This window comes from Epinephelus fuscoguttatus, linkage group LG15 (genome assembly GCF_011397635.1).
Source record: "Epinephelus fuscoguttatus linkage group LG15, E.fuscoguttatus.final_Chr_v1".
In the NCBI taxonomy this organism is placed as follows: domain Eukaryota; kingdom Metazoa; phylum Chordata; class Actinopteri; order Perciformes; family Serranidae; genus Epinephelus; species Epinephelus fuscoguttatus.
The window spans coordinates 33884337-33902703 of record NC_064766.1 but is presented as its reverse complement, the minus strand read 5'-3'; the positions used below and the strand labels follow the sequence as shown (position 1 = coordinate 33902703).

The 18367-nt window shown below is 43.2% G+C and overlaps 2 protein-coding genes and 1 long non-coding RNA gene across 6 annotated transcripts in view; 2 read left to right on the top strand and 1 right to left on the bottom strand.

Moving 5' to 3' along the window:
- Positions 1-7090, top strand: part of LOC125901858 (chloride channel protein 2-like) — a 68626-nt gene extending 61536 nt beyond the window's left edge. For all 4 annotated transcript variants that reach the window (XM_049597815.1, XM_049597817.1, XM_049597816.1 and 1 more), the window contains 4 exons: positions 262-300; positions 392-496; positions 770-856; positions 2173-7090. In XM_049597815.1, coding sequence (XP_049453772.1) covers positions 262-300; positions 392-496; positions 770-856; positions 2173-2691 — 750 coding nt within the window. In that variant the 3' untranslated portion in view covers positions 2692-7090. The remainder of the gene's footprint in view (positions 1-261; positions 301-391; positions 497-769; positions 857-2172) is intronic.
- An 89-nt stretch (positions 7091-7179) lies between these two features.
- fam131aa (family with sequence similarity 131 member Aa) lies at positions 7180-15124 on the bottom strand. The gene is made up of 5 exons (XM_049597822.1): positions 14853-15124; positions 11242-11353; positions 10982-11158; positions 8474-8605; positions 7180-8313 (listed from the first exon to the last, which is right to left on the bottom strand). The coding sequence occupies exons 2-5, from the start codon at positions 11330-11332 to the stop codon at positions 7763-7765; spliced, it is 951 nt and encodes a 316-aa protein (XP_049453779.1). The 5' UTR covers positions 11333-11353; positions 14853-15124; the 3' UTR covers positions 7180-7762.
- Positions 15125-16349: 1225 nt separating this feature from the next.
- LOC125902399 (uncharacterized) lies at positions 16350-17024 on the top strand. Its single transcript, XR_007451092.1, has 3 exons — positions 16350-16381; positions 16662-16822; positions 16919-17024. It is a non-coding gene; the product is annotated as an uncharacterized LOC125902399 (long non-coding RNA).
- Positions 17025-18367: the final 1343 nt, after the last annotated feature.

Genomic DNA, 18367 nt, shown 5'->3' with positions numbered 1-18367 from the left:
CTGAAACTCTCCATGTAAGTCATTGGATTACAGCTCTGTATTTCACACACTACACTGACACCAACAAACAGATCACCCCCTCATATTGCTCCCTGTGTAATGTGTGTGTGCTGGTACGCTCTACAGTGTACGCAATGGTGTGAATCGTACTATATACATACTATGTATATAAGACTGTGTGTGTGTGTGTGTGTGTGTGTGTGTGTGTGTGTGTGTGTATGAACAGGGACAATGCCTGTCTTACTCTGTTTTGTCTTTTAGGACTCAACTGAAGTGGACGATTGCATGAGCCCATCAGATGTGAGACCCACACAAACAGAAAAATAAACAAATTTAGTTTTACAACTCAGAGTTTAGAAGTTTTAGTGTCTTGTCCTGCTTCTTGTTGCAGATAGCAGAGTGGGAGGAGCAACAGCTCGATGAGCCGGTGGATTTCAAGAACTGCAAGATTGATCCCGCTCCTTTCCAGCTGGTGGAGCAAACATCTCTGCATAAGGTATCAACAGAAAGTACTACATGACATTGACCTTTCTGTCAGAGTAGCTTACTCTCTTAGTTATACAATATAAATATTTAACAATAAATGCCTAGACAACTTTTATTTTTATCATGATTTTTAATTTCTGACCATATATTTAGCAGTCACCTGATTTAGACATGTTACAAACTAGACAAATGTGATGCTTTCAAATGCAAAAATGCAAATCAAATGCAAACACCTCCCTCTGAGTCCGTATCCAGGCCATGACCCATCTCTCCTCCTTCGCAGACTCACACCATCTTCTCTCTGCTGGGTCTGGATCACGCCTATGTGACCAGCATGGGACGTCTGGTTGGAGTGGTCTCTCTCAAAGAGGTGTGCACGCATTTCCTTCAATTGTTAAAGCTCCTGACAGAAACTTTCCTCTGTATGTCATCATTAAATCATCATTTTTCCACTTGAGAAACATAGCCAAGGTGTGACCATTTCTAAACTGATTCATGCCTTTATTTCAAACTGACTCAACTACTGTCACACACTTTTTATTTGCCTCCCAAAAAACCCCACTGAGAGACTTCAGCTCATTCAGAACTCTGCAGCTAGCTCGCTAAATATTTTTAAAAGAAAGCTAAAAACGTATCTGTTCACATTAGCCTTTAACTAGCTCTGACTTTCCTGATACAGGTCTGAAGCTTTTATGCTTTTACTTTCTATTTATGCTTCACGCAGCTAAAGCTCTTTTAAAATCTTACTTGATTTTATGATTTATAGTTTGTTCTGCCTTTTATTGTATGAAATGTGCTATATAAATACAGTTTGTAATTATTATTATTATTATTGAAGTGTGGTTGTGTGAGGTACCTATCCATAGTCAGTGTACCTACAGTAGATGTCCGCATGCCCCCAGTTCGGAGAAGCAGACAGAAGTACCAACATGGAGGCTAAGTAATGCACTGCTGATGTGGACAAGGGCAGCAGTAAAACATATTTTAGCCTCCTAAAAAAAGCCCAACCTGAAAAAAATATATACACGTTAAGTATAAGTTATATTTGGGATATTTTTACAGCTTTACCTTGCTGCAGTCCGTTTAGAAGGGGAACTGAAGCTATAAGCTATGCTCTCCTCAAAGCCAGACTCCATTGAGAAAAACAGTAATTTAACATCACTGAACACAGGAGCTGCGGGTCTAACGTTGTCTAAAACAGTTAGTTAGTTTGTGTTATTGTGTGACTTTGGTGTTTAAAAGGGGTTAGTTCAGATTCACTTAAGTCACACAATAACGAAATGAAACGAACTTATCGAGGCAGCAGTGGACCAGCAGCTTCCATGTTCAGCGAGCTAAAATTACTGTTTTTGTCAATGGAGTCTGGTGACTTAGACAAGTGCGTAGATGAGGAGTGAAGCCCTCCCTGTCAGAGAGGGCTAGCTGCATCAAGATAAAGTGGTGAAAATATTTTTAATATAGTGTACACTTAAACTGATTTTTTTGCCACTTGACATCTGCTGTATGTTATACACGCACTATGGATAAGTACCTCATACAACCCTACTTCAAAAGATCTGAGCTTTGTTTTTAATGCTCACCATCTATCATCCTTTTCTGCTATCTTTCCCTTTTTGTTTTTTTGTTGTTGTTTTCTTAACTGTTTTCGTTCTTTTCCCCCGGCTGCCTGGGGCTCTGTGTCTCCAGCTGCGTAAGGCCATCGAGGGCTCAGTGACAGTGACTGGAGTAAAAGTGCGCCCTCCGTTGGCCAGTTTCCGTGACAGTGGGAACACTGCGACTGTGTCCGAGGTAACAGAACTACACAAGCTGTGCATCCGCCACAGGGGGCTCTCGTTGCCACGGGAACCCAACCACCCTCCTAATGTGGAGGGACAGCCAGATCTCCCGTACAAAGAGATCCCCGTCAACTTCTCGGACCAAACGAATTTGCAGTTTGAAACCGGCCCCGGTGACACCTCGAGTCAGTCATCGGAGTTGGTGCTCCAGGAGAGCCCCTCGTTCACCGAGGACCAATCAGAGTTTACTTTTGACTGCAGCCCCTCCCACACTGAGGAATCAGAGCTGGCCTGTGACTATGACCCCCTCACCTACACTCCTGAGCCGGACGTCACAGAGCAAGAGCTGGGGAGTCCAGCTCTGAACAAGGACCAATCAGAACCTGTGGGAGAGGGTGGCCCCGCCCACACTGAGGATCGATCAGAATGATCAGAGGGGATCCATGCTGTCGCCTCATGAATGTTGACGTTTCTTACATGTGTAGAGGTCACTCTCACCTCCAAGTCCAGCCTAGATACCTGTGTTTCTAACGTTGTTGTGGCGTGAGTGGACGAGTGAAGGAGAGCATGTGTGAATTCTTTTTTTTTTTTCCCAAACTGTGCAGATGTTTGTTTCAAAGGATGGCGCTGGCTTTATTCTATATTTTTTTACTGTCAACAAATCCAGTGCGTTTGTTTCATTCTCTCTGACCTCCCTCTCCTGTTTGTGGCTTTTTGATTCCAATTGAAGATGCAAATCTTTAAAGAGGAGTGCCTCAGATTTGACACATCAAAGTCTGTTTACAGGTGTTGGAGAGCAACATTGCACATCTGATAAAAATTATACGAAGTGATGCCACTTGAATCAGCATTGGTTTGAAGATTAAAACAAAAATCTGTTGGTGTGAGCTCAGATAGAAGACCTGTCAGACCTCTTAAGATCCTCAACTCTGCTTGAGGCTAACAGCTTGAGGCTACTAGCTTAGAGCAGCATTCACACCGAATCAGGCGTTGCAGCAAAAACGCCATGCCGTTCATTAGAGTGTGGGTAGTGCGGTGGTGGGGGCCACAGGGTATGCCGAAGAAAATCACAGCAGCCTGCTGCAAAAAGTTAAAACAGACTCACCTTTTTAAGAAATGCAGCGTGACATCACACTGCAGTAGCCAATCATGTAATCGGCAATCAGACTGGAAGATGCTGCAGCCCATGGGAACACTTATACAGTCTCTTTCTATCATTGCTGGTAACTTTTAAGGTGGAACGTAAACTTGTAATGTTGCTCAATGCATGAGTTGATGACGTGAAGCAATCACAGTGAATTTCACTGTTACAACTTTAACCATTACTGAAGTTTTCATGTGACATACACTTTAAGTAATGAGCGGATCTTCAAGCGTTTATATATATGAATTTCGACAGGGACGACATGTATTCCAATCCTCACTCAGAGTTTTAAAAAAAAAAGCATTGCGGAGCCATATTCATGTGGGCTCCGGCACACTAAACCCCTGAACTTGCCTGAGAAGGACTAAATGCACAAACCTGCTGTTTTTAAATATCCCATAGAGAGAGACTCTCACTGCGGCCTGTTCTATTTTGTTCTGAAAATGTCGGCGTGCAACTGCGTTCTATGGATGATAAACGAGGTGCAGACTTCCATCTGTGTCACCGGTGAAGAGGAAATACAGTGAATGCTGGACGGAGCAGTGAGTGACAACAACCCCGCCCACATTTAAGGGTACTGTTTGCAGTGGAAACGCTAAACAGACCTAGGGTCTAGGTACCATGTCTGAAGGGTTAATTTTGGTTCCAAACATACCGTACCGAAAGTGTTTAGTGGACCCAAATACAAAGACTAGTTTGGATTTGTTGACAATAAGAAAAATATAAAACATTACCAGCTGTATCTTTTGAAGTGTGTGTGTGTGTGTGTGTGTGTGTGTGTGTGTGTGTGTGTGTGTGTGTGCGTGCGTGCGCGAGAGAGATTTTTTGACACTTTCCTTGCCATGCTCAGATTTGGTTCAGACTCCTAAACATAATTTGAGTCTTTGTGCCAAAATAACATCCTGTCAACATGACTTCAGTTACATTTAGGGCTGAGTATCATTTGAAAGTATTACAGTACCAGTACCCAAACCAGATCCCTGAAAGTGATACTAATACAAGAAGAGTCCTTCTTTTGATCCCCATAATGTAAACTGTGTGGCGTGTATTATGGCCATAATTTGGAACGTTTTGGTGGCATCTCGGCATGCTGGACTGCAAACTCTGCCGCACTAGACTTCACCGAAACGCTGACTGTATGTGTTGTAGCTGCTGCTGCTGCAGGAGTGTGAGCTCCATGCAGCGACAGTTGGTGAAAGCTCCCCAAGATGCACACAGACGGTAACAGGGCTAACTGCTAGCGTCACACAGCTGACGTTACCTGAGGGAGTTCCAAGTGGTCCCCAGAAAAATGGGGAACAGTTTATTATTGTTATTTAATTTACCAGAGAAGGGAGCACAGTGTGAGCAAGAGTCATATGACGATTGACGATTCTGATCAGAGGTGTCACTTCCTCCATGTTTATCTCCTCAACTGCAGTTGACAACTACAGAATTCTGGTCTGAATCATTTCTAGCAACCAAAATCTTTTCAGGTTTAGGTCCCTGAAGTCAAATCTTATCACATGGGGGATCAACTCTGACCTAATATCAATCAATTTAGGGGTCCTTGTCATGAAAAAGGTTGGGAGCTACTGACTCAGGCCCTGATCACACAGAAAGCATTTTAGCAGCTGGAGGCGCATTTTTGTAATTGATTTTAATGAGAATAAAGCTTTTTGCTCATGGTCACAACAACAAGTTTACAGTTGGTAAACAATGGTGGTAGCAGTTATACAGCCCGACAATAGACAGCAGGTTGTCAGACTGACCCCTAGTCATCCTAAAATATGCCTGGAAATGGCCATCTTGAGGAGAAGCTCCTGGACCAACTGGTGGTACTCCCCGTCAACCCCCCTCTATTTTAGGGTCTCGTGTACCCACACAGATACAGCAGGTTCCCTCTCCCTGAACATTTTAGGAACTAGATACTAATTACTGTGTGAAAAAATGGTAAATTGATTACATGGGAAGGTTAGTGTAAGGACGTGTTGGTGTGGTTGCCTGGCAACAATAAAAAAGTGCAGCAAGCTTTTTTTTTTACCTGCAAAATATATCTGTGTGATTGGGGCCTTAACGGTTATTAATGTGTTTATCGAGCCCTTTGGGTGTCAGTGTAAGTTTGTTGGGACCGTTTGATGGCTCCCTGTCACTGTGTTACCCCGTGCTAACTGGGCAGACGTTGAACTGACTGTTTGCCAAAGGAGAGCATGTCCGGAGATGGCAGCAACAGAAAGTTTGCTGATCGGTTGTGGGGTTGGGACAGAGTAGGATCAGACACCCGGCACAAAAGGATTTAATGCAGGTATCGTTTGATGGGAGACGCGTCAGTACTACTTGGTACTGGGTTATTTCGGCTGATAACTTGAAGGTACTGAGAACTGATACTCAGTCCTAGTTCCATTACAAGGAGTGAAAAAAGTCACATGCAAATAATGTAGAGGGAACAATATAAGGAGCAAATAATGGAGAAGAAAGCACAGAAGAACAAAGAATATTATTCCAATGAGCACATGATGGTATGATTTCAGACTACTACCTATTTATTAGCACTGGACTTATACTAGAGGTCCAGAATTCATGGCTAATAATTTTAAGATATAGAGGTGTTGGTTATGTGTTGGCTTATATGCAATAAATTTACAGTAATAATGCTGTCGAAGGTGGTTTAATAGCAACAGTGACATCATTAGTTTGACTCCAGTGTTCACAACACATATCTTATTTTTATTTCTTTATTTTACTAGCAGCTGTTGGTGTCATATCAGCCCCCAAAGTCCCCAGATCGACTGGGATCTACTGTTCAAAGGCAGCTTCAGTTCCAAAGGTCCACCAAGCTTAGTACAGGGCTCCGAATACTGGTGAAGCACATTGTAATTACCATGAGTATAATTTCCTGCACATGTAGCCTCGTTTGGCTTCAGAGGAGCTGATTCAGTGAGGGCAACTGTCAGTCCTGTCACTTGAGCTGCCTCTACATCCTCTGCTACGTGAATTTAATTGCGTGTTTAACGTGTTTCTAGCATGATTAAAGGAACAACACTTGAGCTCCGAGCGAAAGATACCGGCTGTTGTACAGAGCACACAAACACACCCACACTTATATGCACACGTGTATGCGGCCTGTAGATATTAACACCGTGATATGTTCCACGTATCTTTACAACAGAGTACATTTAATCCAGCCTGGCCTCCAATGCAATGTCAAGAAATGTAACTAAGCACAGTGATAACCCACAAACTGTTGTAGAGCAGAAGTGCGTGTGAGTCCTCGTTACGACCCTCAAATTGATGTATTTTTAGCTTCATGCAATTTTTGAGCCATGTTTCAATTTTATGACGTCATCGCAGCACCAACTCATGTTTTGTCTGCGTAAACATTTGTGCAAGGATTTATTAACGTCTTAACCTTTCGTTTGCATATAGAATGTGAAATAGTGCTCGCCATATAAGATAACGCATAAGGAGTTAAATGTAGAGAGTGTATAAGCTAATTTGCAGCGTATCTAGTTAAGCAATAAGTCTGTAGTATCTCCCTTTATATGGCACTGGCCTGTATATGCTTTGTACATATGAACATACACGGATGAGATCTATGTACACGCTATTGTACATAGGAGAATTATGCATTTGAAATCCAACAGCCATCGTTATTTTTCAGAGGACATGAAATTGTTTTTGTACATGAGTGAATGATTAAATTAAAAAACACCTTTCAAAGAGAAGTTGTGTGTCGTCTTCGCATGTTTGTGTTTGTGAGGGGAAAAAAAGACAACACACACGTCTTTCAAAAAAAGGTCATATTTATATATATGCAGGACATTCAGACATTCAGTATCAAACATAGCCCGACCCACGTGACACTGCATGACCCAGAGGAAACGACACTACAAAATATCCATAGAAAACCAATGCAACACATGACTCTTCACAAAAATGTACAAAACTCAGTTTGAACAACAGCTTTACATTCTGGTTGAACTCTCCAATCAATATATATATATATATATATATATATATATATATACTGTTTACAGCAGCGATAAACGGAGCGAGATCAGTACATGGAAGGCCTGGAGGATGACAGACAGAAGGCAGCGAGTGGAGGAGACATGATCCGAGGAAGAGGAGGAGGTGGAGAGAAGTTAAAGGGACAGTTCACCCCTAAATCAGAAACATATTTTTCCCTCTAACCTGTAGTGCTGTTAATCAGTCTAGAAAGTCAACAGTCTGGTTTGATAAACAGCTCCACAGGTGAGAGGAACAACATGTATTTTTGATCTTGGGGTGAACTGTCCCTTTAACGGTGAAAGCAGAATAGATTATGTCATATCCAGAATCAACACGGACTCAAAGAGACATAAAGATGGACAACACATCACATCAAATACTCTTTCTTCTCCTCTACCTCATCCCTCTCCTCCTCTTCATCGAAGGACGCCACTCCAGAGGAGGCCCGGTCGGAGAAGAAGCTCCTCCGGCTGGAATGCCACATTCGAAACTCATGAAACACGCTGCCTTCCTCCTCCTCGTCCTCCTCGTCCTCCTCTCCAGGGGACTCAGAGTGAGAGGTGGAGTAGCAGGAGTCGAACCTGCTGCTCCTGGCCCGAGGCCTCCACTCAGGCTTGTGGTGGATGCAGACCTCACTGCTCTGCTCCTGCAAAAGAGCTGGCTGCTCCTCCTGGCCATCCAGCCTCTCCTCCTCTTCCTCCTCTTCCTCTTCCTCCTCCTCCAGGAAGGGACTCATGCAGTCGCTGGGTAAAGTAGGTGAATTGGTCTGGGATGAATGTGGGTCATTGTGAGACGCAGGCCTGCCACAGAACAGGCTGCCGCTGCTGGAGCCAAGGGGGCTGTTGGAGGGCGGAGCCTCGCCAGCTTCAACTTCAGGCTGGCACTGCGCTCCGCTGGTAGGATTGGATGTGGCTTCGTCTGAGGGAGGAGCAAAAAGTCAGAACACCTGGAGATGGATGGATAATTGAGGGAGGGGATGGGGACGGGGATGAAGATGAAGATGAGGTTTTGTCAGTGAGGACGCAGAAATGAACATGATGGGTGATGAAATGGACAAAATGGTGGCGATTGTGGATACCTGCGCTCTGGCTGGAGATGGTTTGTTCGTTGGTGTGGGAGTCCTCATCGTTGGAGTCTTCCTCCTCATCGTCATCTATGGAAGCCCAGGCTCGCAGCTTAGCCTCAGCTATGGCAAATTGCTCAGCCACACCTAGCGGGGACACAAATTAATGCAGTGATTTTCACAATTTCTTTTTTATTTGTGGTTTGTGACCCTTAAAAGGAAAAATGTGTGTGTCCACCTGTGATCAGTTAAACCAAATGCTGATTTTTCCCTTTTGTTTTTAGGGGTGTTCTAATACCATTTTTTCCCTTCCAAACCGACTCTAATACCTGAACTTGTGTATCAGCCAATACCATGTACCAATCCAATGCTATTGTGATAAAATAAATAAATAAATAACAGCTGTATATTATTGACCCATTTCCTAATCAAGAGACTACATAAAAAATACAGGAGCCATTTTAAGTAAGTTTCTAGACCATAGTGTTATGGAGATCTTCTTAAAAATAGTAAATACAGAGTTTTAATCTTCTATATGACATTACCAACTTTAATAAATTACCTGGTATCGGTTTGGTGAACTTATATTCACACAATGTGGCTCTCACAGTCTATATGGGCATAGATTCGGGGGAGGACGCAGGGGATACGCAACCTTCAATATTTAGAATGTGCATTTTTTTATTAAAATGACTTTAATTAATTTATTTATTAGAGGATTTTTACATTCACACCATAAACTGATGAAAATGCACATATTGGTGCACAAAAAATTTCCAGAATGAAGGAATTTAAGTGTTTCGATGGAGGACCCTGAAGCTCCCTGTTTTCATATGTGTCCCCACCATTATTGTAACAAAATCTCCCTTGGATGTCTTTAAAATATCAGAAAATTGTAACAATAAACGCCAATCAGTTTCCCAGAACCCAAGGTCACATCTTCAGATAGCTCATTTTGTCTGACCAACAGTCCAAAGTGCAAAAATATTCAGTTTGCAATGATAGAGAGCGAAGACAGCCCCAAAATATTCACATCTGGTATCAGGAAATGTTTTGCATTGTTGCTTGAAAGGTGATTCAGCTCATTAATCGATTGTTTCGGCTCTTGTCAGAAGCTTTTTTGAAATGAACAGAGCAGGAATAAAGTGTCCTCATTTCAGAGCATGGATCAAAGTGTGAGGAAAAAAGACTTAATGATGTACATGATGTACAATCACTACGTACCCCACCCCCCTCCTCTCAACATTCTCTCTCTTGATCAAACCACGTCGATGTCACCGGCGGCAGAGAGGATGAGTCACAGCCAAACAACAGGAGCTGTTGTACCATTGGTGGGCAGTGAAGTGTTGTGGGAGAGTGTCTAATAGGCCACCATCTGCTGCCAAGACAAGCCGTCACCCAAGAGACAGCGCGGTGGGCGGAGCGGACCGCTGACATACAGGAGTTTTAGGGGATTAGGTGCATGACAGAAGGTGGAAGCCTGCCAGGAGATGATGCTGGAGCTAAACCCGGGATAAGTAAGAGGATGCACGTGCACACTCAAACAGACACCAGCTAGTTAGGCAGCAAAAGCTGGATACAAAACTTCTCCTTGGCTAAAGGTCACAGAAATCAACACCCGCAGCTGTAGGCCTGGGATAATACGAAAATGTCATGTCACGATTATCCTGTTTCAAATAACTGTAATTTACGATATTATCCTGATAATCATCAACATGTGCTTAAATCTCTCTAAAACTATGGAAACAAATAAGAGAGACAAGTATTTAAATTTCAAAAGCCACTGAATTTATAGCATTGAAATATTTTACTCTGAAAGCCATGTATCTGAATTTATTTGTTCCTATTTGAATTTTTAAATTAAAAAAACAACAATTCACATATTCAGATTAAAAAAATAAATAAAAATAAAAGTTTTACAATTAAAATAAATAGATTCAAGTTGCTCAAATTGAATCGGTCAAATTTAGTTTTAAAAATTCAACATGAAAAACGTTAAAAATATAACACTATTAAAATTTGATGGGTCAACATGTTCAGGCTTGATTGCTTAATCCCTCTTCTGGGTATCTTGTAAGTTGCTATTTAATTTGTGTTTTCTTTAAAATTATTTTTCTGGCTTTTTTAAAATGTATTTATGAAGTATTCACTGCCTATAAAAATTCAAGTACTTAAGTCGTTAATTTTCTTCCATATAAAACATACTAGAATTACTTTTTGTTTTGTTGAGAAACAAATATTTTTCTTGCATCACAGGACACATGTTTTTTACTTTTTTGTGGGGGAAAAAAATCTTAAAAAGTCAGGTTTTCCAACTATATGAAATTGCATTGTATCTTTCAATATGACACATGCCAATGCCTGATTAAGATCTCTTGCAGCCTGTTTTCGCAGAGTCTCTTTTGGTGCTGCTGGACATGATATTCACAACTACCCCAACAATGGAAATTCACCAGGAGCAACTTCATGTTTTTTTCTTTCATCACAGTCAAGATTAAATCGTATATATCGTCCCATCCCTACCTGCAGCAAACCGGGCCTCCTTCTCTCCCTCGGTCAGACGGCAGTAGGAGCTGAAGTGTGCAGTTGGAGGTGGGTCTGCAGGTTTGGGCCAACCTTTCCACTCAATGAGGTGAGCGACCCGGCCCTGAGCCAGGGAGGTGGGCTTTGTCACATGGTCCCTCACTGCCTGAGAGATACCTGCACACAGAGCAGCAGAGGTCAGAGTCTGAAGCTCTAACTCATTTAATCATCAAGTAAAAACACAAAAAGAAGGTTATTACCATTTAAGGAGGATCTGGCCAGTGCTGCAAACTCCTGGATGCCGACACTTTTCCTCGAGTCTGCCGGAGATTTTCCTGACTTCGGAATCATTTCACTCTCCTCAAATTTCACCTGCAAGACACATCCGATTTCAATGAAACTCCTTGTTTTTCACCACATGCACGAAAGCAGCAAATAAGCTCCGTTTAGTCCAGATCTGTTCGTCACATCCAGCACTAGTCAGCTATTTCCACAAAGCAGTAAATGTTTACTTTGCCAATATTTACACTGTGAAAAACATTCTAATAGCATCTCAATGAAAAGCTCAAAATCAAATATGAATCACAGGATAAACACGCAAGCTGTGGCCTCCATGCCAAAATAAATGCTTCATCCCAAACAGAGATCCATACTGCTTTTTAATAAACAGACTTTTTCCTACCTCTTCATCTCTTTGTCTCTCCCTCCTTTCTCTACTCCTGGACCTCAGCCTCATCGTGGACATGCAGAGATGGTGTCACAGCGCAGCAAACCAACACAACTAAAAGTCACAGCTTGGGTTTACTGGTTTAAACCACGGGGCAGACAAGCAAACAACTATGCCCTACATTTACTGCACAGATGCTAAAGCCAGGGTAAGCCGGTGAAACCGGTTAGAATGGTTGGGATTGAGGGAGGTGAGGCAGCTGAGGGCAGTGGTGACCATGCGTCGGGGGCAAACATATGGCATGTGACTAACTCCAGTAAGCAGCTCCAGCCAGGCCTGCTCACCCCAAAGCTGCTGATCCCTATTAACAGTGATATTGCTACCCAACTTTATTACACGTCTAAAACAAACACACATATGGCTGCACCCAGTGGATCTGGTGTGTCACCTAAATCTGCGTGGAGTATGTCTTGTTTTTAGGGCAGGTGAGTCTTAAACAAGCAGTAAACATGTTGCCCAAACACAACTCTGAGCACGTGCATGACTTGACAGATACCCTTAAGCAGATCGGCTCCAAAAGCAGCTAAGAAAGAAGAGGCTGTGGTTAGAGGCTTACGTGAAAGTCAGAAATGACAGGACAGGCAGGTAGGGAGCTGGCAGGCAGTGATATGAAAGGTGCAAACAGCTCTTACAACTCCTCAACGCTCCTCAGAGGCAAACTTCTGCTGCAAACACACACCTGTGAGCACCGCGGACGTCACTCATGCTCAGCGCTGATAAACACACCACATGTTCAGCATGTGGAGCTCTGTGCGGCTCCCCTCCTGAGACCCAGACACACAGATTTCAGCAGCGCTCAAAATCACGTTGACAAAAGGAGACTTAAAGGAAATCTGCTTTTACTTTGAATTGTTGTGGGTTATAATGAGGTCATATGCCACTCACTCACACACTCTATAGTGGTTCCTTCTGCAACATTTTTTACATCATGTCCTGTAAAAGCGGACTAATATCGCTTGTCACAGGTTACATGTTTTTATTTGGATAATTTAAGCGACCAGACAAGGTTGGGGGAATAATTTTGGGGGGTTTCTTGCCTTTATGAAGGAGCAGCTGGAGAGAGAAGAGAGGGTATGACGTGCAGCAAAGGGTCACAGGTCAAACTTGACCCTGCTCACTCAGCCTATATGTGAAGGATGCTCCACCAGGTGAGCTGGAGGTCATCCCAACAAGCAAACATTCAAGAGAAGTGGGAAAATTATATAAAGATATGCAGCATGACAATATTTTTCCTCTCTGCTATTCGATTAATCATCCTGTGACCACTCAGATTTATCTGGTGACCACGTGCAGGGGTCCCGACCCTTAGGTTGGTAACCAGGGCTGTGAACAGTATGTAGGTCACATCCTCTCATCTGGTTTAAACTTCTCTGTTCATCTGTTGATGCAGTAATCTGTTATAGTGCTGGAAAATTGATAAGTCGACAGATGAAAATTTAATCAACCGTGATTTTGATAACTGGTTTAAGTCATTAAAAGAGTTGTCAGCTGTTAAATTAATAGCCTAATAATTGATTTATCAGTTTGAATGACTTGTGTAAAGAAATAAAGTCAAAATTATCTGATTTCAGCTTCTTATATGTTAATATTTTCTTTTTTTCCTGTAATGAGACATTCGAGGACGTCATCTTGAGGCTGATCCACATTTTATTACATTTTAAAGACTAAACAACGAATTAATTAAGTCAACTTTATTTATATAGCACATTTCATACGACAAGCATAAACTCAGTGTGCTTTAAGATACATCATACATGACAAAAATAAAATATCATGTAACATAATAAAGTGTTACACATATAAAAACGGGCAGGACATGATAAAAACAAAATAAGAAGGTATTATTATCATAAAAAGGAAGATAATAATAATAATAATACTAATTTCTAAGATTTGATTTCAGGTACAGTGAATCGACCTTTATTAGATGATCTATGGATCTCTCTGCTGTGAACTCATAATGGTGGTAGTTTACATAAGAAGGAGCTAAACCATTAAAGCATTTAAAAACAGTTAGAAGTACTTTAAAATCATGTTTGTTTTACTGGGAGCCAGTAAAGAGAAGATAAAATAGGAATGATGTGGTCAGACCTTTTAGTTGTTGTTAAAACGCTGGCTGCTGCATTAATTGAGGAGGTAATGGACAGATTAATTGACAGTTAAACCTAATTGCAGCCCTTGTCATTGATTCACAGCTTCTCAAAGGTCTGATTTTTGTCATCTGTCGCTGTAAACTGAACATCTTTGTGGTTTTGACTGTTGATTGAACAAAAAAAAGGACATTTGCAGCCTGTATAGACTAAATAATTTATAGAGGAATCACTGACAGATGAATCAATAATGAAAATAATCACTAGTTGGATGATCTCAGATTGTTCCCTTTGATATTTGCCTCTTCTTTCTTTTTTTGAACCCGTGCACCTGCACATGATTTGGCCCCTCTGGAGCAGCTAATTGTGTAATGTTGCTTTTAAAAACTCCCTCTTCAACATGCTGATCGCCAGCTGACAAATGCTGCTAATTGGCCTTCACCCACCCTGATAACACGTGGAGCTGTTTGTGATCAAGTTGCCTAAAGTCCCGTTTTTTTCACGAGGTGTTTGGATTATTGAGTCGACTCCCCGCAGAGGCAGACTGCAGTGTGCCTTTTTGACACGAACACGACTGAACACGTCCAACAGGATGATGGTGTGACATCCACACAGCCTGTGATGTGACTTACAGGACCAACAAGTGGGATCGAGTTCAGCCAGTCTGAGCCAAACACCTTGTAGGCCTATCTGGCATGAATGAATGGAGGGAGCTGCAGTGCTGATGTGATGGCTTGTTATTTTTCTCTCTCTCTCTCTCTCTCTCTGTGGAAATTCAAGCAACAGAAGCGACACGCTGACGGCTGAATAACATCACCCCGCCATTGATGGGTGCAGGCCTGTAGCCTGCAATTACGGGGAAAATAACGCACGAGAGGCGCGGATGCAGCAGCAGCGGGTATCCTGGCAACCTCTGAAGTCTCCATCTGCATACCAATAGCTCCATACCTGCATCGGATAAACATGCCAAGAGCTGCCTGCCCTTTCTATGCACCTTCACGGCTCTAACGATGCTCGTGCGCTTGTAATGATCCCCGTCTCTCTCGGTACCTACCTGTAAGTCGGACCGCGGCGGCTCATGATAATGCGCTTAATTGTCTCCAATCCGATCAACAGATGATAGCGCGCGGTGTGTGCCCCTGCAGCAGCTCTGCAGTGGATCATTAATGCCACTCAGTCGGCGGAAACATCTTCCTAACTCCAGCATCAGGTCTCCAGCACAGACGCACCATTTGTTGCTCGGTATATGGGTTACATAGGCTGTCCAAATGTCTCCCGATGGCAAGCGTCATCAACGCAAGGCGGTGTCACATCCCATCTCCCCCCCCTTCCTCCCTCTCCTCCTCCTCCTCCTCCCGGTGCAGCCAAGATCAGGATACAGTAACCTGCAGCTTTGGCCCCGGAAACCACTGCAGCTCATTTTGTCTTTGATTTAAAATGTACTTTACTGCACACACCCGCAGTCATGTGTGGAAATGTACTGCAGTGTGATATCAGGGAAAAGCTGGAAGATCCAAACATAATTTTGTAATAATAAAAAAATACTGCAGTCAAGCTAATCTGACCGTATTTGTCTGATATAACCCGCAACATGGGACTTATTAAAAATAAATAAAACCAAAGACATGCATTCAGGTGAAGAAAATAACTTTGATTATTTTGTTCCAATGCATTGTTCTGCTGGGAAACCATTCATGTGGATACCACCTGACATGTTCCACCCACTCAAACAAGTACCCCCCCCTCTCATGGCAACAGTACTCCCCAATGGCAGTGGCCCCCCAGCAGGATAACGCACCACGCCACACTGCAAACATGGCTCAGGAATGGCCCAAGGAATGTGACAAAGACCTCAAAGTGTCAACCTGGCCTCCAAATTCCCCAGATCCCACTCTGAATGAGCATCTGTGGCATGTGCCATTAACCCACCTCACAACCCACTGGACTAAATGGATCTGCCGCCAACGCACTGGTGCCAGACACTGCAGGATACTCCCAAAGATCCTGTGTCCATGCCTCGACAGGTCAGAGCCAAGTCCGATCCAAGGAGGCCCCACCTTGGATTAGGGGTACATCTGGGGTACTGGAACGTCACAAGAATCCTTGAGCAGATTGGGACCTGAGAAATTTTGATCGAAGGTTTGATAACCAGTTCTTTTTTCACCCCTATATTCACCTTTGGGGGTGACTCGATGAAACAACCAAGATCCAGGAATACATCAGGAAGATGGCCCCCAAAGATGAGCTGCTGAGTGAATACCTCAGGCAGCAGAAGAGGAGGATGAACCATCATGGAAGGACAAGCCCCTGCACGGCATGTACCACCAACAGATTAAAGAAGTGGCCGTCATCAAGACATCCTAGCAGTGTCTGGAAGAGGCTGGACTGAAAGAGAGCACAGAAGCACTTATCATGGCAGCACAGGAACAGGCACTTAGCACAAGATCAATAGGAGCAGGGGTCTACCACACCACAGCAGACAGGACCCCAGGTGCAGGCTGTGCAAAGACGCTCCTGAGACAGCAGGGTGTAAGACTCGAGGCTGTGACCCCCAAACTGGGAGAGTGGCTCCAGCAGATGCAGGTACATCTGAGGTCTCTGTCCAGAAGAGTGCAGTCCTGGGAGCAGCTAAGATACTGCGCAGATACCTCAAACTCCCTGGCCTCTGGTAGAGGACCTGAGCTTGTTATTATTGCCCCAAAGAAATAAGAAAATGCAAAGTAAAAAACTATGGGGTCTGTTAAAGAAAAACAAATTAATATAATTACAGAAAATTGGAATGTAATGGCAGAAATGCAGCATGTTTTCTTAAGTGTATAATAACCTGAAAGCAAATGGTATTATTTTTCTTTCTGGTCTGCAGAGACAGTCGCAGACTCAACAATCAGAGACAACCAGGACACCGTGTACGGAGAGCCACCCAATGATGTCACCACCCAAGCCATTTCTAGGACATGACAGAGCAGTCCTTCACTTTCGGCGATGAGGACACCACACACTCTCAGGCCCTGGACGAGGAGGAAGGTAAAACTGACTCTATATACACCATGACTGTGCCAAACTTATGTATTTAAATGATTAATATTCTGTGTGTGTGTGTGTGTGTGTGTGTGTGTGCAGGGGTGCTGGGGTCATCACAGCCACTGTTACAGCTGTCTTCCTGGGAGCGTCTGTCCTCCTCGCCCTCGTCATCATCACACTCAGGAAGTTCACCACCTCTTGGACAGATAATTAGCTCCACAGGTAAGAGGAAAAATATGTATTTTTGTTTTTGGGGTGAACTGTCTCTTTATTAATGCTGAAATGATGAGCGGATTAATCGAACCAGTATTTCAATATTTAAGTAATTTATCAAGCCTGAATGTTGGAGACCTCTCTAGTTCCATATGCTCATTTTCTGAAGTGAGTATCTTTTGGAAGTCACCATTTTGGATTCCGGGACCTTGTGATGAACATTTTCCCTGACTATATGTACTGGTATATACATGTGCGCTGTATATTGTGGCTGCTTGAAGGTGACTGAGTACATTCAGTCACAACAGGAAAGAACTGGGTCAGTGGGGTTTCTGCAGCCCATTTATCCCCAAGGTGACCTAGTGGGTCAATCCAGACACGATACACAGAGGCACCAATTTAACTTTGTCCTCTCCCATGCTCAAATTATAAATCTCCACTTCCCTGCATGTAACTAATTGGAATTATTTTAATGTAAAGGTAACATGACACCTGGGAGTGAGTCGAGTCGACGGCCCGCTGTGACTGATGAATGATGATGAATGAATTAAACTGATGTCAGACACGTTGAATTTCTATGACCTTGACTGTTTAGTGTAGAGTGAATGGACTGCACTTGTATAGCACTATGAGTCACATTCACCCATTCACACACTGGTGGCCGAGGCTACCATACAAGGTGCCACCTGCTACTCAGTTTTAACACACTCACACACCAATGGAGCAGCCATCGAGAGCAATTTGGGGTTCAGGATCTTGCTCAAGGATACCTCGACATGCGGACTGCTGATCTTCCGATTAGTGGACGACCCGCTCTACCTGAGAGCCACAGTTGTCATGGTGACACCACGGCTGATACCCAGTCCCCTTAAAAGGTATATGTGGTAGTATGCAGGTTACCGTTTATCAGCATGTTTGCCAGTGCAACTGACAGTAAAAGCCAACCCCAGATTTACTCTCGTTTGGTCTTTCACCTCACTATACTTGAGTGTTGTGTCTCTTGGATGCCTGCTGCTTATGGTCCGGCACCTGGGGTCTCATTTATAAAGATTGCGTATGCACAAATTGGGGCCTGACAGAGGCGTACACCAGCTCCTCTGGAAAAGTTGCAGCTTTGGAGACATTTTTGAGACAGGAAATTGGCGACACAGATGGTAAGGTGGAATCCTGATTTCAGAAATTGTTGAATATGTTTTGGCGCACACCATTTTCGGCTTTTGCTCGTAAGTGCATTTTTTAATATCAATCCTAGGCACTGTTTTAGAAAGACCCCTGGTCACTACCTTTTCAAAAAAGTTCCAACCTCACTTGAGCGTTGTGAGGATATGCGCCCAT

Excerpts from the sequence above, each read along its gene's own strand:
- fam131aa (XM_049597822.1), bottom strand. The coding sequence starts at position 11,332 with ATGATTCCGAAGTCAGGAAAATCTCCGGCAGACTCGAGGAAAAGTGTC. Across the intron at positions 8,606-10,981 it reads GGAGGCCCGGTTTGCTGCAG|GTGTGGCTGAGCAATTTGCC; the intron begins GTAGGGATGGGA and ends TGTCCCCGCTAG. Across the intron at positions 8,314-8,473 it reads CATCTCCAGCCAGAGCGCAG|ACGAAGCCACATCCAATCCT; the intron begins GTATCCACAATC and ends CTCCTCCCTCAG.